We start from the raw sequence: 23746 nt of genomic DNA, 5'->3' as shown, positions 1-23746 counted from the left end.
CCAGGCCACTGGGCTGAGCATATTTTATACATTAGCCATGCAAATGTTTAAAACCACACCATATTTAGGTGTTTTTCTCATTTTCTGGATTAGGGCTTAGTCAAGTTCACACAGTTTGTAAATAGAGGAACTGGGTTTTAAACTCAAGTTTCTGGATTCTGAAGTCCATCTTGTTCCCTGAGCAAGTGTTGGATGTAGCTGGGTTTGCCTGTGCCCACCACCTGTTGAAATCTGGCTCTGTCCCTGCTTATGAAAGTGATGATCCGTATTCTACCCATACCCAGCTAGGGCCCTCATGGGACCAGAACAGACCTCATTCTGTGCAGAAGTATTCCCCACTGTGTCACCCTGGGTCAGTTGGGGATCTAGGCCATGTTGTATGTGCTCCTTCTGAAAACGGGGCTTTAGTTTCTGTCAGCCCCTCTTATTTCTCTAGAGGTCAGGGTGGAACTAGAGATAGACCTCTTTCTGTCTTCTCTGCTTCCCGTTTTCTCCCCTTTACCTTGAAAATGCCACTTAAAATGGAGTATAATAAAGAATGATACGAATGTGTATAAACATCTTATTTTAAAACCTATATATTCTTTTAGGTTTTTTTTTTTTTTTGACGTAAAAGCCCCTTTCTTGGAGTGGAGGACACAAATTGGAGTTCTGTGGAGTCTTATAATTATAACCTTAATGCATGCCTGCAGGTTCTGTTTCATTTTTCGTAATCTAGTGTTGTCTTGCCCATACCTAATTTTTTTTTTTTTTTTTTTGATCTTGGCCTCATGGAATCTTTCCAAAGCAGTTAACCTACTTTTCCTAGCAATAATAACTCTTTGGTTCACATTTTTTTCATCAGGGCATGTACTTTTAAATTTAATTGTGTAATTAGAGTAACAGATACAATCTCCACAAAAGGGGCTGGAGAACAAATGTGACTGCTTCTTGGTGCCATCTACTTCAGCTGTGGGAGCAGCCACGCACGCCCCACACACAGTGTGTTTTGTGCCCTTCGTGACCAGCAGGCGGGTAGTCTGTGTGCTTCAGCCGAGTGAGGAGCCCTGCGTCTAGTGCCTCCAGCCGGCTGCAGGCTGGTTTCTAGTGTCTACCTTATGAGCTTCATCCCTCTCCTCACTTGGCCCCAGGAGAGGCCCCAAGTAAACTTGTTCATGGAAAGTGAAGGGACTGATTTAGGGCTTGGCCTGGTTGGTTAGTCATGCTGAGGTCAGCACCCCAAAAGTAGGCCAGATGAGAGAGAAACATTCATAACCTTCAAAACACTCAGCACAGATATACGGAACTTTTTTTTTTTTTTTTTAATTTTGTTTATTTATTTGACAGAGAGGGAGTGATCACAAGTAGGCAGAGCAGCAGGCAGAGAGAAAGGGGAAAGCAGGCTCCCTGCTGAGCAGAGAGCCCGATTTGGGGCTTGATCCCAGGACCCTGAGATCATGACCTGAGCCGAAGGCAGAGGCTTAACCCACTGAGCCACCCAGGCACCCCCAGAACTTGTTTTTTTCCCCCTGTGGGTGAACAGGACCATCCAGCCTGTTTTCATGTATAAACTGGTTGACTTATATCCGTAAATCATAGGATCATAGAGAAACATGGCTTCTGTTTCCTCAGCTATGAAGGCACGTTTTTGGAGGCTGGGCCAAAACAGAACTTAAAATTTAACTTTTGGTGCCACCGAGTGGTTGATTTTGAGATAACTACTGTCATGGAGAAGGATGGTTTGACAAATAATGACTGAAAAAAAAGCTGGGGTGAATCGGCAGAGCATATAGGATTTTTAGGACAATGAAACGACTCTGGATGCTACAGTTGTGGTAGATCTAGGTCACGACATTTCCCAGACCCGTAGAATGTACAGCACCAAGAGTGAAGCCTACCGTAAACCGCAGACTTCAGGTGATGATGTCAGCGTAGGCCTGTTGATTGTAACAAATGTACCCCTGTGCTGGTGGACGGGGATAATGGGGGAAGCTGTACATATGTGGGGACAGAAGGTATATGGAAAATCTGTCTTTAAGTTTTGCTGTGAACCTACAATTGCCTTAAAAAAATAAAGCTTATTAAAAAAAATCTTCCATTCTACATTTTCGCTTCTAGCTACTGGTGTTGCAAGTAAGAACAAGGCAAGATAGAGCCGTCATCTGGGGGGTTGGCTGACTTCTCCAGCATTGATGACAGTCCCTTGATAGAGTTCCCACATTCCAGAGGCTGGGTGCTTAGCTTTGTAAATCTCAGAAACCTTTTATTTTTTTACTATTTCCAGAGTTGTTCAATTTTCCAGGGTTATATCATGCTCACTAAACTTCTAAGAAACTTGTTAAGTCAGAATGCTAGTGTAATACTTTACAATTAGAAATGTGTATGTAGCAGGAGACCAAAACACAGGTGTTAGCTGAGCAGTTCATTTTCTACCCTATAGGAAATTTGTATGGGAAGATGGATTATACTGAGTAGGTTGCTTGGTGAAGTCACCGCGGTTTTGTGTGTGTGTGTGTGTGGTAGAGGGAGTGGGGGGTGTAAGGTTGTTTATCTTGAAGGTTAGTATCGTTAAGCTGAAACTGCCTTTTTTTTCTTAAGATATTATTTAATTGAAGGAAAGAGTGTGAGTGCATGCACAGGCAAGAGCAGCAGCAGGAGGGAGAAGCAGGCTCCCCGCTGAGCAGGGAGCCCAATACAGGACTCGATCCCAGGACCGTGGGACCATGACCTGAACAGAACGCAGACACTTAACCCCAAGCTGAGCCTGTCTTGAGCACTTTAGGTCTATGTGGGACTCAGAGCTGGGAATACGTTGTTGGGCAGTGCTGATGACAGACTAACCTCATCTTTTCCTCTGGGCACTCTTTCGGAAACTCTGTGCAGAACATCTTGCTTCCATTAACTCGTTCTTCCCTCAGGGCATAGTATGACTGACAGGGCAAATGCTGTGGACTTGCCAATAAAGGTTTAGTCTCTGGAGACTGTCTGAGCACCATAATTAGCATTAGCATCATTAGCCATCACTTACAGGTTTTTGCTTGGGAAAACGGGTCTCTTTGTTGCGTTTTTATTAATTTTTTATAGTAAAAATTTTAATAATTTTTTGTACATTTATAATGAATTATATAGAAATTTTTATAATTTTAATAATTTCATTCTCAGAAGAAGACTCATTTTATGTTTTGGTGGTTGTTTCCCCAAATGCAGGTTAAAATTAATATGTAAAATCCTTAATCGCTTTGGAGTAGATTCCCCGTAGTAAAACAGCACTTGCTGAAGGCTGGAATTATTCTAGGTTCTAAGTCAGTTAGATCCCATTTCTGTGGTCCACTTGGTGTCTTTCTTGAGACGTCTGTCTCACTATCTACTTGCATATACCAGCACGTCCTGTAGTTCCTCGTCGGAGCTCCATTATCTACAGTTCTTGGTATGGCCTCTCCCTGCCCCCATTTCTGTCCCTTGTCCCAAACTGCTGCCACATAGAGTCCTAAGTCCTCGGGGGATATTTGCAAAGTTATAAATTGGTAGCTTGTGGCCAGAATTGGATCCCCAGATCTTTTACTTTTGCCAATATGTTGTTTTTAAAAGTTTGACTTATTTGACAAAACTTAAAAATGAGGAGATTCACAGAGAACTTTGAATATCCAGTTTCTTTGCATACACGTCCCTCCAGTTATGCAGGGCCTATGTTTCCCCAGGGCAGTGCGTTATTGGAGTGGCCTAGAAAGGTTGTGAACCTTGGAGTTATCCTCAGGCCCCACCCTACCTAGCCTTTCACTCATTTATGTTACTATTTGGTCTTGGGGAAGGAGGTGACTCGGTGCATAGGAAAAACAAAAGAAAAATAAAAGACAACAGGCCTAAGGAAAGTAGTGGTTTTCCATGGATATTTTGCTTCCTGTTCTTTTGCCTGCCTTCTGAGGGGAATTCCTTCCTAACTTGGTCCCAGCCTCTATAGAATCCTGCTTCTTTCAGTATGACACCTTTGAATATGTCCCCTGTGGTTGCAAGAGGGACGGTGTTGGAGTGTCACTGGGAAAAGCATACAGACTTTGGTGTCACAAGACCTGGATTTGAATCCGTGCTCTGCTTCTTATGGAGTTCAATTTCCTTTTCAGTAAAAGGAGGGCTATAACTTATCTCCTGGGTTGATAGGAGTATTAAATGGGATTTTGTATATAGAACGTCATGCAGAAGGTAGGTACTCAAACAGTGGCACCTCCATCCCTCTCTTCTATCAAGACATGACTTTTCCTTTGTCATGACCTTAAGGAAGTCTGGCTGAACATTTGCCACTGTTCTCCTGTTCCTTTACACCCCTTGAATCTTATAATAAAGCTAACTTTCTATTCCTTATAATTTCCAGTCTTTCCCAACTGTACACTTCAAATCGTTCCCTTTTCTTTTTGTAGCTAGACTGTATGTGGAATATAAGAATGATGGCAGGAGAATTTACTATATAGGAAATTATATAAGAATATAAGAATGATGGCAGGAGAATTTACTATATAGGAAATTATATAAGAAGGCATACCTTCTATCAGATCTCTAATTGTATATATAGTTTTATGATAGGAACTACATTTGCTTTTATAGCAATCTGTTGAAACTGAGTATACACACCTTTCTTCCTCCATTGTATGTTTATAGAAGTAGAGCAAAGGTCAAAAGCTGGAAAATCATCAGCAGAAAAAATTGGTACTGGAAGAGAGACACTTCGCCTGAGATCAAAGGGTCCTGCCTCCATGGAAGACATGGTAGGTTATGTTTATTTAATTCCCATTCTGCTTGGAAATGTGTGGATGTTCATGTTTATTAGAGCTGGAAATAAAGGTAAAGCCACAAAGTTAAACAAAATACCACATACCCTATTAAAGTATGGACTTTAATTCATTGCCTACTTAAACAACGTGAAAGTTACTGAAAGCATTTAAGAAGGAAATGTAGAAAATAGATACAAGAGAAGAAATTATGATGTATAGCCATCTTCAGCTATCTGCAGAAAATGTTTGTTAGAAATCTGTAAACATCTAGAGAGCCAAGAGAAAGTCTCTTGGCCACCTGTAGTAGCAGGCATAGTTAAGATTTTGATAGTGAAAGATATTCATGAACTCCAGTCTCCTCAGGTAAAACAAAAAGTCGTCTTTGACTCTTCTCTTTCATGTTCTATGTCCCTTTCATTAACAAACCCTGGTGGGTCTACCTCCACAATAGACCAGAATCCAATAACTTCTCACTATCTCTGCCCTCATCACTCTGACCCAAGGCACCTACATCTTGTCCTGAATATTGCAGTCTTCTGTATTCAGTCTTCCTGTGTTCACCCTTGCCCTCTTTCCCTCTGTGCTCAGAACAATAGCCAGAATTAAAAAACACAAGTGGTTACTTTTCTGTCCACACTCTCCAGTGATTTCCCATGCCACTCAAGATAAAAGCTGAACTCCTCAGAGTGACGAACATGATCTGACTCTGCCCTTCTCTCATCTCTGATCTCATTTCCCACTCTTCTCTTGGCTCTTGCAGCTTCAGCCACAGGGGTCTCCTTGCTGTCCCTAAATACTTCGGATGCGTCACAGTTCAGGGTCTCTGTACTGCTGTTCCCTCTTTCTGAATGCCTTGCCCATTTCGGGACATGGCTCTACTGACTTCTTCAGGTTTCTGTCCACATATCACATTATCTAAAAGGCCTTTGAGTATCTTGCATAACTAGCAACTTCTGCCATCCCTCCCTATGCCCAATCTTGCTTGCCTTTCATTTTCTTTAAAGCATTAAGCACAATAGGACACATTGTATCTTTGTTTCTTGTCTGTTTAGTTCCTTTGCTCACATCTTGTTCACCGCTGTGACCCTAGCACCTAGAACAGTACCCGACACATCAAAGGAGTTCACATCTTTGTTGAATTAATTAATACATGATGCATTTAAACCTGAGAAGAATAGGGTTTTGTGATGGACTCGGTCAGTTTTTGAGTGAAAAATACCAAAAGGGGAATAGAGAAATGGAGGGAGGAAAGGTAGAAGGAGAAAACAGCATTGGTTAAGGGAGAGAGGGTAAGGGCTCAAGGTGGCAAGTGGTGGTCTGCTTACCCAGTGAAGACAATGGTGATGAAGCTGTCCTATAGGCAGAGGGGGCGTCGGGCCTGTGTCTGAGGCTAGGGAGTTCCTGCAGGCAGAGGGTACAATGCCAGACCTGGCTAGTTGTGTGTTCCTATTGTCCTATGTTTTTGAAAAACAAAACAATGTTTTTGAAAATAAAAAAACATTGGTTCCCCATGTTTTTGAAAAGCAGAAGAGTGAGACCGGTGAACAGCAAGGAGGCCATTTTCACAGAGTGGGATCCCAGAGCTTGTTGGGTGACGATGTCCAGGGTCAGTCATGGGGGTGGTTTGTTGGGACAGACACTCAAGGAACCATGAGGGTGAGGTTGTGCTTTTGAATGTTTGAGTCAACCAGGATGTTGTCAGCAGGGGAGAATCCAGAGGAAGACTCTGAGTTGGGTTCCTGGGTACTGGGTAGGAAGTGAAGGGATTGACATGGAGGCAAGGAAGAGACCTAGGAGGACCAGAAGCATTTTGCAAATGAAATATGAAGAGGTATGTGAAAAACTCAGGGCAGGGACATCTGGCTAATCTGAGTCTCTACTTCCCTGGTGTCCTGCATACTCTGAGGCATATTGCTGCGTGAATGAATAAACCTGTGTAGAAGAAAGGAATCTGGAAGAGAATGGAAGGACAGTGAGAGGGAGCTGGCAGGGGGAGCCAGGAGAATGCCTTTCCATTCCAGGCTGGGAGGAACAAACGACAAATCTTAAAACCACTTACAGAGGAGGCAGAGGCAGTGGGAAAAACTCCATGTTGCTTCAGGAGGAGGGTCACTTAATAGTTAATATTACTGATATGTGTACAGCACCTGCTATGTATAAGGTGCTGAGGTGAGAAAGAGAAGCTGAAGATTTATCTGGGAGGTAGGAAAGATTCATTTAAAGATAAACATCTAAAACTCCATTCCTATTTGCATGGCCTGTTTCATTAAATAGGGTAATTGAAGTAGCTTGTAATAAAAGGAAAAAGCTTGTTTGGTACTCATATTAATTTGTTGCAAATGACTTATCATCTAAAGAATTTATAGATCCGAAACAGGTCACCCTCTTATAACCCAGCACAAATCCTGAAAACTGTGGAAGAATTCTACCTGCATACCTCATAAATTATTCAGTATGTGTTTCTTGAGACAGACACAGTCCAGGTGCTGGGGATACAAAGATGAATAAAGACCTTGTTCTCCTTTAAGGGGAAAGAGGTGTTGAAAGAAGCTTTTGAAAACCAGGGAATAGGTTTAATGTCACAGAGTAGGGCTGATCAGTTGCTGTCAGGGATTAGGGAAGAGAGAGAGGTGGGGGGAATTTCCATCCTGAGGAAATGATTGAATTGGTTAAAGATGGGGAGAAGAATGTTCTAGGCCTGAAACAATGATGGGCTTGGGGGACCTTGTGAGCATCCATGGGATTGGAGTGTGGAGTGCTGGAGGGACCTGGTGGGGGGTGAGAGACTTAGGTCAGAATAGGAAAGGTCTGTGGAAATGGGGGAGCCATTTAAGAATTGTGAGGAGAGCAACATGGTCAGTTTTGCATTTTAGAAAAATCCCTCGGTTCTAGCAGATGGATTGTTAAGCTGGGTAGATTTGAGGGGGGTGAAGATTGCAGGCAGGGAGAAAAATTAGAAAACTTCTGCAAATACCAAAAAGTGAGAGCTGAACCCAGGCAATCAGAATGTGAGTGGAGAAGAGGTGATGAGATCAAGAGCTATTTAGGAGGTAAAATGGTAACATATTGATGTTTGATTGTGTATGCAAATTACTGATGTTTGTTATGAAAACTTAACAGTATGGCTGGCTGGATACAAAGGTGGACATCAAAGTTTCTTTGCATAGCCAGCTTGCTTTATACAGCACATCCAAAATATACCATAAAGAAGGCGAGAGTGGTATATTGTAGCTGTTACTGTTTTTAAGGCTTAGTTCATATAAATAAGAACATGAGAAAGTTGTAATAAAATCCACAAGGAAATAAAAATTGACATTTATAATAAAATGCATATTTCTAATAAGTTTGGAGAACACAAAGCAACATATATTTATAACAGTATTAAAAGTACTATGAATTTTTTACAAGCTAATCTTGAATTCTGCATTTGCACTGATAGTTGATTATTTCACATTTTTGGGTAATTTCTTTTTCAGCTAGGAAGCCATTTAAAATCAAGTATTAAACTGAATGTAGAACCAGACTTTGCCAGCATTAAACTAAGATTTTCAAAGAATGATAAAATGCATCCACTTGTGCTTTTCACTGAAACCTTTAGTAATAGTTTTAGGAAAAACACATTTTGGTACCATTAATACACAAAAATTACTTAAAAATTGTTGTTGGGGTGCCTGGGTGGCTCAGTTGATTGAGCATCTGACTCTTGATTTCAGCTCTGGTCATGATCTCAGGGTCATGAGATCAAGCCCTTCGTTGGGCTCCATGCTCAGTGAGGAGTCTGCTTGTCCCTTTACCTCCCCCTCAGCCCCTCTGCTTGCTGTCTGTCTCTCTTTCAAATAAATAAAATCTTAACAATAACAAAATGATTGTTTCATCATTTCATCCTTATAACATTTCTATTTTTTGTGTGTGTTTTTATAATGTTTACAATATACTAATATAGTAATATGTTAGTTTATGAAAGATACATATTGTTAAAAAACAATTTAAGAAGGCGTGCCTGGCTGGCTTAGTCCATTAGAGCATGCCGCTCTTCATTTTGGGGCTGTGAGTTCGAGCCCCACGCTGGGCATAAAGCTTACTTTAAAAAGTAAACAAGTACAATAGAATGTTATTAAAATTAAAAAGAATCATTAAAGAAGACAATTTATGTGATACAAACAAACTTTATTCATGATGTGGACGGTCTCAGAGAATTGCAAAGTGGGGTAGAAGGCAAGAAGCTTTGATAGGATAAAGATTAAAGAACAAGTGAGAGGAAAATAGAAAATACTTGACTGGCTGGGGCCACATGGTGGGTCTTGTCTGGGGTGAGACGTCCCAGAGCTGGCTTGTATTTGGAGATTGGCTGACTGGATTATACTGTGTTTCTGATTAAGCAGAGCATTTACAGGGATAAAAAAGTTAGATAACATGACACCTTGGACAGCGCAGATCCATCTTGGACATAAAAGTGATTTCAACAATACAATAAAATTAAATAAAAAACAAATAATAAGAGTATGTATTCAGAAATGTTTGGGTCACCTTGGGGTAAGCCATTGAAAGCTTTGGAGACCCTTCATCTGCAAGATGAAGGACAAAGCCCTTTTCCTGGCGCACAAGACCCCTTAAGATCTAGTCCTGTCTGGCTATACTCTTTATCAGACTCTGTGACCTCACATAGACATTGCATATCAATTGCAATACTTTTTAAAAAAAATTTTATTCATTAATTCGACAGGGAGAGACACAGCGAGAGAGGGAACAGAAGCAGGGGGAGAGGGAGAAGCAGGCTTCCCACTGAGCAGGGAGCCAGATGTGGGGCTCGAACCCAGGACCCTGGGATCATGACCTGAGCTTAAGGCAGATGTTTAATGACTGAGCCACCCAAGCTCCCCTAAAAATTTTATTTTTAAGTAATCTCTATACCCAGTGTGGGGCTTGAATTCACAAGCCTGACATCAAGAGTCACATGCTCCACAGACTGAGCTAGCTGGGCATGCCTGTTGTATACTTCTATTTGCAGTGCCCTCTCCTGCATATCTTCCACCAGTGTATCTTCGAAAAGAGTTTTTAAGTCCCCTTTCTCAAGTCTTCTGTGACTTTTAACATATTTAAATTTACTTTGCCTGTGATGGCTCTTACATCCTTGAAAAATTTTTCCTTATTATTACATAGTTATTTATTTTCACAGTTTTGTCTCCCTTTCTAGATTGCTAGCTACTTGGAGACTCTGTTCTGGCTTTTCTTCTTTGAATCCATAACACTTAACACTAGCAGTAAAAATAAGTATTTGCTGTATTGATTTGTATTGAGCTACAGAGCACATTGTAGATCTGTTTCCATCCAAATGAGCTGATGTATACAACCATGAACTGGCTCCACATCAGATTTTCCCTTACCCTTAGCCTTGACATTCAAGAGATTTCATGAAAAAATATCTTATTTCTCTTTTCTTTGATAAAGCCCTCTGAAACCAAGACAAAAGCAATTGAAAAGATTGATGATCTTCTTGAATTGTACATGGGAATTCAAGATATCGATTTAGGTAAGATGATATTATTTTTTTGTCTCTACATTTCTTTTTTTTTTTTTTTTTTTTTTTAAAGATTTTATTTATTTATTTGACAGACAGAGGTTTCAAGTAGGCAAGAGAGGCAGGCAGGGAGAGAGAGGAGGAAGCAGGCTCTCTGCGGAGCAGAGAGCCCGATGTGGGGCTCGATCCCTGGACCCTGGGATCATGACCTGAGCCGAAAGCAGAGGCTTTAACCCACTGAGCCACCCAGGTGCCCCTGTCTCTACATTTCTTAATTGAATTTAGTGCTTCTTTGTTTTGCTTGCATTTATACTCAATGATACTTTTCAAGGTAAATACTGGAAAATGATGAGAAAAATGTAATGAAAATAAGGATATAAAACATAAAAGAATAATAAATAAAGACCTGGCCCTTACCCTTTTACTAGCTGCGAGTCAAATCAACTTTTCTGAACTTCAGTTTTTAATCTCAAAACTATAAACTGTGATAATAGCCTTCCTTCAAAGGCTTGTTTAATGGATTTAAAAGTTACATATGAACAGATTTTGTGAATGACACATATGGAATGTATTTGATACATCAGATCTACATTGATTAAATCATATGTTATGATATTGTGTGCACTTAATAGGATTACTGAGAGCCTGTGAGCAATGAATCAGAAAGAGGAAGAGAAAGGACTCAGCTGGTGTGTGACTGATCAGGGCAGCTGAGAAGTTGAATTGATGGGTATTTCTTTTTTTTTTTTTTTAAGATTTTATTTATTTATTTGATAGAGAGAGATCACAGTAGGCAGAGAGGCAGGCAGAGAGAGAGAGAGGAGGAAGCAGGCTCTCCGCTGAGCAGAGAGCCCGATGCGGGACTTGATCCCAGGACCCTGAGATCATGACCTGAGCCGAAGGCAGCGGCTTAACCCACTGAGCCACCCAGGCGCCCTTGATGGGTATTTCTTATGCCATCCTTAGGATATCAGGGTCTTGATTTATCAACTGCAGATAACAAAATAGTAACAACAAACTGAATTCTAACTGACTTACAGGATAAAAGAGGGGAAATGTTTTGGTTCTTATACCTGAAAACTTCAGAGGTAGATCCTGACTTCCAAAATGGCTAGATCCAGAGTTCTGATGCAATCACCAGAATGTGGCTTCGCTTCTTTCCATTTAGGTTGCATTTTAGGCTCGCTAGTGTCCCTTGGCACCTTCAGACCCTCCCTTTTGGAGTCAAAATGATGGTGATGGCTCCATCCGCTACACCTCAAGCGTGGTGGGAAAGGGGGAGGGCCTTTTCCAAGTCATTCAAACAAAATGCTTAGGATTGACCCTGACTGGTCTGATGGGCTCGCTGAGGTGGTAGTGGTGGGGGTGATGCTTAGGTCTGGGTCAGACGCTCTCCTTCTGGAGCTGAGAGTGACTGAAATCCTAGGGCTGAGCTGGTGAAAAGTCCTGGCCCCTCCCATGTAGAAGCCAGAAGAAAGCGCCTTTGAGAAGGGCAGAGGGATGCTGGGTGGTGAAACAGTAACTGTGCCCCATGGTGGCGTTCGTGTGTGCATGGAGTATGTTTGTGTGGACCAGGTACTTTATCCATTTTTTCTAAGCCGAACACTTGGACTGTTCTGTTTCCCTGCTACCAGGTTTAAAGAATTTTACTCTAGCTCAGGTAGAATATTTGAAACTCATTATTCCACTTCTACTTCCATTCATTCTTACTTTTTTCTTATAGAGCCTGTTCTTATGTTTTTCTTGCCTTTCTGAACTTTGAAAATAAAATTTCTATGGTGGATATACAGACGCTGTCTGTAATTGAAGAAATATTGATGCTCTTTTTTCTAATTCCTTGATTCAAAGTAAAAAATTTGCGTTTAACTTCTTGTCACTCCACACAGACAAGAAGTTAAAGCTGAGATTATCCTGTAGAAAGACAGCGTCTTAAAACTTTTCTATAAAACCTTTCCTCAACCCTTTTGTGTTTGGAAAGACACAGATTTGCATCAGTGAGGTGGGCCTATGAAAATTATGCAAATGAAAGCAAAGGGGATTTATCAATGGCAGTCACTTAAATGCAGAATAGGCAGTATTGGTTGGAAAATTTATATATATCTCTATTTAGTTGAGAAGTTTTCTAACAGTATAATTGAATATTATAAGATTCAGAAGCTAGCATATCAGTGCTAGATTTTGATGAACTCAGATTTAGGAGAACCACACTTTTCTTTTTTCTTTTTTAAAAATTAATTAATTTATTTTTTTATTAACATACAATGTATTATTAGCCCCAGGGGTACAGGTCTGTGAATCACCAGGTTTACATACTTCACAGCACTCACTATAGCACATACCTTCACCAATGTCCATAATCCCACTACTCTCTCCCTAACCCCCCCACCCTTGGTTTGTTTTGTGAGATTAAGAGTCTCTTATGGTTTGTCTCCCTCCCGATCCCATCTTGTTTCATTTATTCTTATCCTACTCTCCAAACCCCCCACATTGCATCTCCACTTCCTCATATCAGGGAGATCATGTGATAGTTGTCTTTCTCCGACTGACTTATTTTGCTAAGCATAATACCCTCTAGTTCCATCCACATCGTCGCAAATGGCAAGATTTCATTTCTTTTGATGGCTGCATAGTATTCCATCGTGTGTGTGTGTGTGTGTGTGTGTGTGTGTGTATATATATATACATATATATATACCACATCTTCTTCTTTTTTTTTAAAAAAATTTTATTTATTTATTTGAGAGAGAATGAGTGAGAGAGAGCATGAGAGAGGAGAAGATCAGAGGGAGAAGCAGACTCCCCAAAGAGCCGGGAGCCCGATGCGGGACTCGATCCTGGAAGTCCGGGATCATGATCTGAGCCGAAGGCAGTCGCTCAACCAACTGAGCCACCCAGGCGCCCCACCACATCTTCTTTATCCATTCATCTGTTGATGGACATCTAGGTTCTTTCCATAGTTTGGCTATTGTGGACTTTGCTGCTATAAACATTCTGGTGCACGTGCCTCTTCAGATCACTACATTGCTGTCTTTAGGGTGAATACCCAGTAGTGCAATTGCTGGGTCGTAGGGTAGCTCTATTTTCAACTTTTTGAGGAACCTCCATGCTGGGAGAACCACACTTTTCAAAGGGGAGAATTTAAAATAGTCTTTAGAACTTAATTTTGGGTATAGGCCTTATAGTTAATTAAGTGTAACTTTGAAATAGTTAAATAAATTAATTTTGTTCTTTTGTTATTAAATTTATATATGTATACAACAGGGTGGCTGGGTGGCTCCGTTGTTAAGGGTCTGCCTTTGGCTCAGGACATGACCCCAGGGTCCTGGGATATGTCCCCATCGGGCTCCCTGCTCAGCAGGAAGCCTGCTTCTCCCTCTCCTACCTCCCCTGCTTGTGTTCCCTCTCTTGCTGTCTCTCTGTCAATTAAATGAATGAATAGAATCTTAAAAAAAATAAATATGTATAAGTATACATGGAAGAACAATGGACAGTGGAGTAATTCTAGGTGAATTAAGGAACAGTTCTTTAAGAATCCATTTATTTCACTTTGACAAATTCAGGGCACTAAACATTCCTCACAAATTCCTTGTAAATTAACTCGTAATCCCATTGTAAAGTTAATTAATCATCTGTAGCAAATTCCTCCAATGACATGGAAAGTCATTATCATTATACATGATTAGCAATGTGATCAGTCATCTAGGGAGGTAAAGTTTAAGGAAAGTAATTATTTGAAGAATGTCAACCATTGTTAAATTAGGAATTTCTGTCATTATTCAGATCTGATTAGCATGAAATAGAAATCACAAATGTGATACTGATTCAATAGAGAAATGAATATATTTGCTTGTTTTTGTTCTGTGTTCTTAACTGTCAGAAATGTTAAGTCTTAAGGCAAATTGTAGCCACATCATGTTATTCCAGAGTTGTTAATATAAATTTACATTAAAAAGTGAGAAAGGTAATATGCAATAAAATGACCAAAACCAAAACACTATCTTCACAAAGCTTTGGGATGTATTTACCACTTGAAAATGGAAAATAATTGAAATGAGTTTAGGAAGTAACTCTGCAGGTGACAGGGCTTTATTTGATTGTAGAGCTAGGCTGTGAACTGACTTTTCAACTGATCCAATGCCAACATGTGTTGCCTTGGAATGTTACCCATGGCGGGAGAAAAATGGATTCTGGAAGATTCTGAGTCCTGTAACATATTTTAGGAGATTGAGGTAACTTAATGAAAAAGTTGTATCCTATAAGTTTTCTTATGAATATTTAAGGCAACTGTGTTAATTATATATCGAACTATATACTATGTCCTGATGATACCAGTTTAGGAGTTTGGAGCTCACCCTAGCCATGTCAGAATTTTAGGATTTCTAATTTATTCAGAGGTCAGAAATGTGTGGAAAAGAAATTTGAACGATAGATTCTAAGTAATTTTTTCTTATAAAATCTTTTTTAGCTCCTTTAAAAAATACAATAATGGTATTTTAATAGAGATAATTATATTTCTTTTTAGGATGATTTTCTTCTGTGAATTCAAAACAGTGAATACTGTAGAAAGTCATCCATCTTAGGTAAAGCCAATGATTTTGGAAATAGGTTTTCACTAACAAAAAACCGTATTCAACATTGGTCATGTTTTTAATGTTTGATTCCTGTCTGAGTTCCTTGAAATGGAACACTTATTTAACACTTATTTCCCACAGACTTTTCATAAAGACCTCCGGTAGGAGGTACAACTATAGATTTTATGGTTAACAGTGTTTAGGACTAATCTTTATTCAATCCTGCTATGTGTCATTTTATAGATTTGAAAACAGATTCAGAGACGTTTGGTTACTTGCCCAAAGTCAGCTAACAAATTAAAAGCTGAGATTCAATTCTGGAATTTTTTTATGCCAAGACTTTTCATCTGCAGTAGTATCTTGTTTAAAAGTTCAGTTCAAGTATTTAAAAACTTAGAGGGAAATATAGATTGACCTATATCACAAAAATAAATTTGTTGTTAATAAATGATGTGGAAGTTCAGTTGTGGAAACGATACAAAGATATTTTCAAAATGGCCAGTAGAGGTCAGCACTTAGTTGCTGTATGTGATACAACAATTCTGTTCTTTCAGGGGATTTTTTTTTTTTTTTCCTAGATTGCATTTAGGTGTTAAATATTATTGCAGTGTAGTGCAGATCCATTTTAGGTGAAAAGTATTTTAGTAGCTGTCATATTAATGTGATATGACTTAATAAAAAGTGCTTCTTTTTGCTAAAAGCTTCATTTTGCTTTTCTCTTAAAGATAGTTTTAATAACAAAAAGATAAAATTATACCAGTTTACTTCTCCTTTAAGAATTTTCAAAATATGTGTTTGTACTTTTTTTTAAAAAAGATTTTATTTATTTATTTGACAGAGATCACAAGTAGTCAGGCAGGCGGGGTGGGGGGTGGGAGGCAGGCTCACTGCCGAGCAGAGAGCCCAATGTGGGGCTCGATCCCAGGACCCTGCAATCATGACCCGAGCCAAAGGCAGAGGCTTTAACCCACTGAGCCACCCAGGCGCCCCTATACTTTATTCATTAGGAAAAATTTGTGCATGTTTTAATGCATGCTCCATTCTTAATTTCTTCGAAAATTCATATAGCAAATTACTGTATTTTAAAAGATTTATGGGACACTTTGTTACATATGTATTTCTAACACCTTAATGAAGCTGCCTAATTGATATTTTTGTTACTTTTACCAGACGTAATTGATAATTTTGTTACTGTTACTTGTTCTAACACTTCATTAAGGTCTTAGAAATACAATTACTGATATTTTAGTTCCTTGAGGGTAGATACTGTACTGCTTTTAATCTCAGCTCCTACCACAGTACTCCTAGAGTAAATATTTGGTAAATGTTTATTGACGGATCGCGTAGAGGCACAAAAATAGTGAATTCACTAGGAGTATGTATCCTAAGTTCAAAAGTTTGAAACTTTAGCCTTTGAGAACATTATTAAATTCAAACCTTAATTTCCACATCTTTGTAAAAGAGGTGTAATAAAATCCTTAGAAGGTTTCCAACATGCTAAATTAAATAATATGTATAAAGTTCCCATTACATCATAAATAATAGGTACAGCTATTATTATTTTTAGCATTGATCACCAATAATTATTACTGGTACTAATGGTAGTGGTAATAGAGGTAGGACTGTATCCCTGGAGGTCTGACCAACTCTGGGACTGTGTTTAGTGTAGAAGTTTTACTTTTCTGCTGTGCCAGCATGAGCGCATGAGTAAGATTACACAGTTTGGATTGTGGTTGGAGGTTGTGGTATGGGCCTCTTAGACCATCATTTTTCTCATTTTGTAACTGAGGAACTAAGAAACCCAAGCCAGAGATTGCAAGTCAGAGTAGGCAAGGTCCAGAATATATCATTCCTGGGCTCAGTGCACTAGACAATGTTGCTGAGCTTCCAGAGGTACCGAACAGCCTTGTACCAAGTTATTTCTTATAGTCAAGTAGGTATGTGTATGTGTGTGAGTGAGAGATTGGCTGACTCATTGCCCATCAGTGAACATCTGATTGTGGTCCTTGTGTCCCCCCAGCATTTAATAGCATCATTCATCTGCACTGTTAGTTTTTGCTTCTGAACGGTCTGTAGATTTTCTTACCTTCTGTGTGAATCTTATTTCTTCCTCCGCTAGACTGTATATCACCCACATGTTAGTATAATCTTTAGGTAACTGTCTCAATAAGTGCTATCTGTGGAGACTATGGGAAATATTTAAAATGGTAGACTTAGCAAAATTCTGAACTTGAGTCTTGCTTTTACAATACTTCCCTTTAAGTTTTGGTTACTCTTCTTTCACAGCCTGGCTACAGCGCCAGACCTCTGGGTTTTGCTTTCTCCAATATACGTTAACTGTGTCAGAGCAAAAATTATTTAAGGAAATTACAAAGCAGCCTCCTGTGCATCTTCTGGCACATTCAGTGCATAAGACACTGAACTTGTTCCGATGGGCACGAAAGACTGAGTAGGCTATTCAAGATCAGTCGGGAGTTTCTTCTTCTTCTTCTTCTCCTTCTCCTTCTCCTTCTCCTTCTCCTTCTTCTCCTTCTCCTTCTCCTTCTCCTTCTCCTTCTTCCTCTTCTTCCTCCTCCTCCTCCTCCTCCTCTTCTTCTTCCTCTTCTTCCTCTTCTTCTTCTTCTTCCTCCTCCTCCTCCTCCTCCTCCTCCTCTTCTTCCTCTTCTTCCTCTTCTTCCTCTTCCTCCTCCTCCTCCTCCTCCTCCTCCTCTTCTTCTCCTTCTCCTTCTCCTTCTTCCCTTCTTCTTCTTCCTTTTTTAAAAATTTTAAGATATTTATTTGAGAGCACACAAGCAGGGACGGAGGGAGAGGGAGAAGCAGACTTCCCACAGAGCAGGGAGCCTGATGTGGGGCTTGATCTCAGGACCCTGAGATCAGTTAAGCTGAAGGCAGGCGCTTAACTGACTGGGCCACCTAGGTGCCCCTATTTATTTATTATTTTAGAGAACAAGTACAGGGTGGGGAGGTACAGAGGGAGAGAGAGAGAGGGGTCTCAAGCAGAGCCCCCCTCTGAGCATGGAGCCTGTCTCGGGGACGTGATGCCATGACCCTGAGATCAAGACCTGAGCCGAGATCAAGAGTCAGATGCTAAACCAATTGAGCCACCCAGGTGCCCCTAGGATGTGAACATTTTTGAGGATTTTAATCGTACTTGTTGTCAAATTGTTTTTCAGAAGCTAAGTTTATGAATCAAGCCTGTATGTATCTGAATGTTTGCTTCACTATATCCTGGCTAGCATTGGCATGCCATATAAAAGATATATAAAAGTTGCAATAAACTTGGCCAAACCTTTTGGCTGGAGCTGAACTGAAGTCTTCTTTCTCTTTGAAGTATTTGTTTCTAGACTGAAAATAAATGCAAAAGCTTTTGGTTCAGGGCTGAGGCCAGAGGCAGAGTAAGAGAGAGAGAGGGATAATGATAGAAGGAATCAATTCCTCCTCACTCATAACTGCTTTTTAAAAGTATTTTTAAGGCAGGGCGCCTGGGTGGGCTCAGTGGGTTAAGCCTCTGCCTTCTGCTCAGGTCATGATCTCAGCATCCTGAGATCGAGCGCTGCATCAGGCTCTGTTTGGCAGGGAGCCTGCTTCCCCCTCTCTCTCTCTGGCTGCCTCTCTGCCTACTTGTGATTTCTCTCTCTGTCAAATAAATAAATAAAATCTTTTAAAAAAATAAAAGTATTTTTAAGGCAATCTTAAACATTGAAAAAGGTTATAGCACAAAGACTTCTTTTCTCCTTGAACATGGGAATAAATGAACAATATTTATTGCCCCCAAATACTTTAGTGCATATTTCTCATGAACAAATATATTCTCCTAGCTAAGCACAGTATAAGCAAGAATCATGAAATTAGCATTGATATATTACTATCCCCTATTAATCATGTGTTATGTTTCACTAAATACATTGAACATCCCTTATAGCAGAAGAGCATGTTCAAAATCATAGGTTACTTTTATTTATATCAATTTGGAACAGTTTCCCACTCTCAATTTTAATGATCTTGATGCTATTGGAGGGTACAAGTTGTTATTTTATAGAATGTTCCTCAATTCTGGCTTGTCTGATTTTTTTTTTTTTTGGAATTATGTTTATGTCATACCTCTTGTAAAAATATCGAATGTGATCCTCTATTCTTTTCAATTATATTTTACCAGGAGGCATAGGATTTGGTTTATTCTATTTCTGATATTGTTCATGTTAATGGCTTAAAGTGGTGTTTGCTAATTGTCTCCACTATAAAGTTATTCTCTGTAATAAGTATTTGGTGGAGAGATACTTTGAAACTATGTAAATATCCTGTTCTTCATGATCCTACCTTCTTTCCTTCCTTCTGTCCATTTGTCAGTCATTTCTTTGGGCCACATCTCCTCCTTTCCCTTTGGCCTGTGTTAGTACAGAGCTGTTTGAGACAAGGCACAGTTTTTAAATGCTCTTAAGAGCCCTAGTGGCTTTTAACTGAAATACCAGACCTCTTGGTTCATTCAGAGAAATCCTACAAGTGTTGAATTGTTCAGCCTTAACCTGGGAGGAACGGAGATGCTGAGATTTGGTGGTGGTTCTTTTTTTTTTTTTTTTTTTAACCTAGAGTTTCTTCATCCAAGTCCTAAATCACATACACACTCTTTCCAGTTGCTGGTGCTTATAAGGGGCTGAGAAAAAACAGCTCAGGCTCATGGGCTCCCAGCCAGTTAGGGCAGGTCCCATGAGAATGTGTACTCTTGAAGATGCTGGTTCCCCAGATACAAGAACCGGGGCTAGGCAATTTACTAGAAAAACAGAACACGGGTGCCACATTCACTTTCTATCTCAAACTAGAAAGGGGCTCAGGAAAAGTTACCTTGATTCCATTAGTAGACCAATACCTTCTTCTTCACCCTAGCTTGATTTTCCCATTGCAAACTGTTATCCTTTGTCTTTGTTCTTTGGAGGAACAGGGAGTACTGGGTTCCATTATAGTACTGGGTACCACTTAATACTACTGGGTACTGGTAGAGGGGCAGAGAGAGCTAGTGACTGTGGGCAGGTGGAAGAGGGATGAGGTACCCTGACTTTCCTGGCAGGGTTAGCCATAGGGTTTCCTTTCTGGAGAAATACCAGTAGTTCTTGACTGGTTGGCTTCAAGGTAGAGGAGAGGCCAGGGGTGGCCAATCTGGGTGCAGTGGACAGACTGTTTAAATGCTACCCTGACAGATATTAGTATATTAGTATGTTACTGTTAGTATGTTGTTAGTATGTTACTGTTATAACTTGTGCTAGAAATAGATCTACGCATGTTACACTGAGAAAGTAATTTTTCTGGTGTCATTTTTCTTGGTTCTCTGATGTCGTCTCATGTATCATTAATTTTTAAAAATTGTTTTTGATAGCTACCATAATGTTTGAAGCTGGAAAGGACAAAGGTAATCCAGATGAATTTGCTGTGGCACTTGATGAAACTCTTGGAGACTTTGCGTTCCCAGATGAATTTGTCTTTGATGTTTGGGGAGTCATTGGTGATGCAAAACGAGAATGACGATGACGTGGATGATCCATCTCTGGAGAAATGAACATTCTTTTTAAAAATATCCATAAGATCACGGGGCGCCTGGGTGGCTCAGTGGGTTAAGCTGCTGCCTTCGGCTCAGGTCATAATCTCAGGGTCCTGGGATCGAGTCCCACATCGGGCTCTCTGCTCAGCAGGGAGCCTGCTTCCCTCTCTCTCTGCCTGCCTCTCTGTCTACTTGTAATCTCTGTCTGTCAAATAAATAAATAAAATCTTTAAAAAAAATATCCATAAGATCTGATTTTTAGACACTGTTACAGACTCTGGTTTGGTCTGATGTATATGGAATACATTCTTTGAAATACACTTTTGGTTTCTGGGTACCTTTTAATGTGGCTGCAGATGTGCTATGCTTGAAATCACCTAAAATATGATCAATTTTAATATTCACTCAAGAGTCTTTTTAAAGTAAGTTTTAGGAAGTATTTCTAGAGAGGATTTTGCTCCCCATAAACGTCTGTGTTTTCTTTTCCACCCACATGCAAGTAGCTGATTGCAATAGCTCTGTAGCTCTTTTTAAAAATCTTAATGCAGGGAAATTGGGATTAGAGTATGATTTGCTTCCGAGCATCTTCATTTTTGTTATACCAGCCTGATCTAGGCGTGTTCAGGAAGTGAAGTGTGAATTATGCCCACTCTGGGTCTAGAAAGCTTTTTTTTTTTTTTTAATCCACTGAGTAAGGGGAGGAAGATTCCTACAGCCTCTTGATATCTGAGGCCTTCTTTCTTCTTAAAGCAAGGACTGATTTACTTATTTTTTTGGTTCTTTGTAATTGCTCCTTTTTAAAAACTTGTTAAAATCTATTATACTGTGTATGTGTTTGCTTGTGTGGAAGAAGGGTGGAAAAGGCAGATAGGGTAGAAAGCACTTAAATTTGATTTTTTTAAAAGATTTTATTTATTTATTTGACAGGCAGAGATCACAAGTAGGCAGAGAGGCAGGCAGAGAGAGAGGAGGAAGCAGGCTCCCCGCTGAGCAGGGAGCCCGACGTGGGGCTCGATCCCAGGACCCTGGGATCATGACCTGAGCCGAAGGCAGAGGCTTTAACCTGCTGAGCCACCCAGGCGCCCCAAATTTGATTTTTTTTAAGCAGTTCTTAAAGCATTCTTTTTCCACTCATACCCACTTTTATGTTATGCTTTATAAGCACTCCAGGGAAGGTTTTTATAGTCTTTGTAGAACTTTTCTTTTGAAAGATATTTACTCAGAAAATAACTGTGTTTGAGAACTTTTTTTTTTTTTTTTGGGTGAAAGAGCAACATTTTAAGCCCCCTAAACTTTAGAGGAGATGCTATCAGAAATCGATTTCCCCCAGTGGAAAAAAAGAAGGACGGGAGGAATTGAGAAGATATATTAGTCTATTATTTTAGAGTTCTAACATACTTTCTCTAAAACCTTACATTGAGAAAATTGAGGGCAAATGACTGTCTTATCACTCTTATGTGACATTTTATGGCTGTCAGAGAATGGAAATGAATGGTTTCAGCATAGATCATTTAATAAGGCAGAGCATGGTGTGACCGAGCATTCTTCTAAAATGCTAGATGGAAAATGTTGTGTGCTGCCACGGTAATCAGAAATAATGACCCGCGAGGGCTGTATTCCAGGAAGTCAGAAGTAGTTCCCTTTTCATGGTGAGTTAATGCTTCGGTAACTGTTGTTTTCCCGCGCAACTTTACTTTTGCTAACATCCACTCCTCTTTCACAGAAGTTTAATGTTTTGAAGCGGATACTCTTTGTCTCATTAATCTGAGACCTGTACAGAAGCCCTGTTTTAGTCATTAATGTGTAACTAAAGGAGTTAGAATATGGATTGTCTTAATGCGCTTGCCCATCATTTGAAAATGGGACCCAACTCAGGCTGTAATTTGGTGTTGTTAGTTTCATGGATTTCTTTGGGAGCTTTCCAAATATCTACTAATTATTTTTTTAAAAATTATTTCTAATTTTTGATTTTAATTTCTGTTTTTAAGATATCTACCGATTCTTAATACCACCTCTCTTAGGAGGACACCCAAAGAGTTGATATTTCTGAAGATTAGAAAGCTGAGACCCATAGGAGCACTTTAGTTTAACAAAAAAAAAATTCCTGGCACTAGATGTTAGATTTGAAATGAAGAGTCATTGTTTATTGCTGATGGATGTCTTTTTCCTCTTTCATTTTTGGGCATGCAGGAAGATTGACACTGATTCTCTGATTTATGGAATCTCATATTCACAAAGTGAGCTGTGCTCACCATGATTTTTCTAGAATCTTGACGTGTAAGGTACCAGTGTCCACTTACAGTGGTAACTCTACTTGCCTCTTAGGGTTAAATGGTAGTTACCATCATTCAGGGCTTCAGCTGGGCACAGGTTCTTTAATCGTAATAGGTTTTTCCTTGAAATGTCTTTCTCTCACACCTCTGTTGCTAAGCTGATAACAAGGTCAGTTTCTTTGTATTATTTTGTTCCCTTCCCTGAAAATATATCTGTTTGTGAACTTCCTGCCATTCGGTAACTCTCGGTGCACAAAAAGAGCAAGGTCTCATTTTAGTTGTCACTGTCTACAGTGTGGGCTACCCTTCTACCCTTCTGCTACAATGAGACAAGTCTATTTTTTTTTTTTCATTAAACATGCTATTTCATTGATACCAGTAAACATTTCCAGAAGGCCTCTGTTGTTTTATTTTGTTATTTGTTATTTTAATTTATTTGTTATTTTGTTTTTTTTCCCCCAGTAGAGGAACACTATTTTATTTTTGATTTCCCTCCATGCAAAACTGCATTTTTCAGGGGCCACTAAGAGCGCACTGTGTGTTCTCTGTGGCAGAGTATGTAGGTGGAGACCAATCATTGGGCTCAATGGGGCCTTGAACATAACTTGCTCCTGATCAAGAATACACATTCTGATGATTCCAAATAGGTATATTTTGGGTTTCCATGATGTTTCAAAAATATATAATTACATGATATGAAACTTTTTAAGAATTCAATTATAAAAGCACTAATCAGTTAACCTCTACTTGAGGCCGCTGTATCCAATATTATAATGTTAACAGGTAATTAAAGATAACTTAATTTTTCCAAATGACTATTTTGCTGTATTTCCCCTATATCTTTAACAAATAGAGATTTTTTCCAAGTAAAGCACACTTTCTTTAGGTCCACGTAATTGCTAGACCTTCATCAAGTCTAGAGAGAGCCTTCCTGGCATCCTTTGGTTATCATTGCCTCTCTAGCATAGTTGCAAAATGAATTTCATCTGCAAATAGAGTTTTCAAAATAATGGTTCTTCTAAATAGGGCACATTATCTGCCAAAGATGTAAAAGATCGATCATATAATGACCATTTCACCCTCTGATACATCTAGAAATATATGAATACTGA

At 39.5% G+C, this 23746-nt stretch overlaps 1 protein-coding gene across 1 annotated transcript in view; it reads left to right on the top strand.

Moving 5' to 3' along the window:
- Positions 1 to 20592, top strand: part of GIPC2 (GIPC PDZ domain containing family member 2) — an 85885-nt gene extending 65293 nt beyond the window's left edge. Inside the window, exons 4-6 of the mRNA XM_080799933.1 lie at positions 4630 to 4736; positions 10191 to 10272; positions 20200 to 20592. Coding sequence (XP_080656059.1) covers positions 4630 to 4736; positions 10191 to 10272; positions 20200 to 20345 — 335 coding nt within the window. The 3' untranslated portion in view covers positions 20346 to 20592. The remainder of the gene's footprint in view (positions 1 to 4629; positions 4737 to 10190; positions 10273 to 20199) is intronic.
- Positions 20593 to 23746: the final 3154 nt, after the last annotated feature.

The sequence above is a fragment of the Martes martes genome (genome assembly GCF_963455335.1).
Source record: "Martes martes genome assembly, chromosome: 4".
In the NCBI taxonomy this organism is placed as follows: Eukaryota; Metazoa; Chordata; class Mammalia; order Carnivora; family Mustelidae; genus Martes; species Martes martes.
This window is presented reverse-complemented; position numbering and strand designations above follow the sequence as displayed.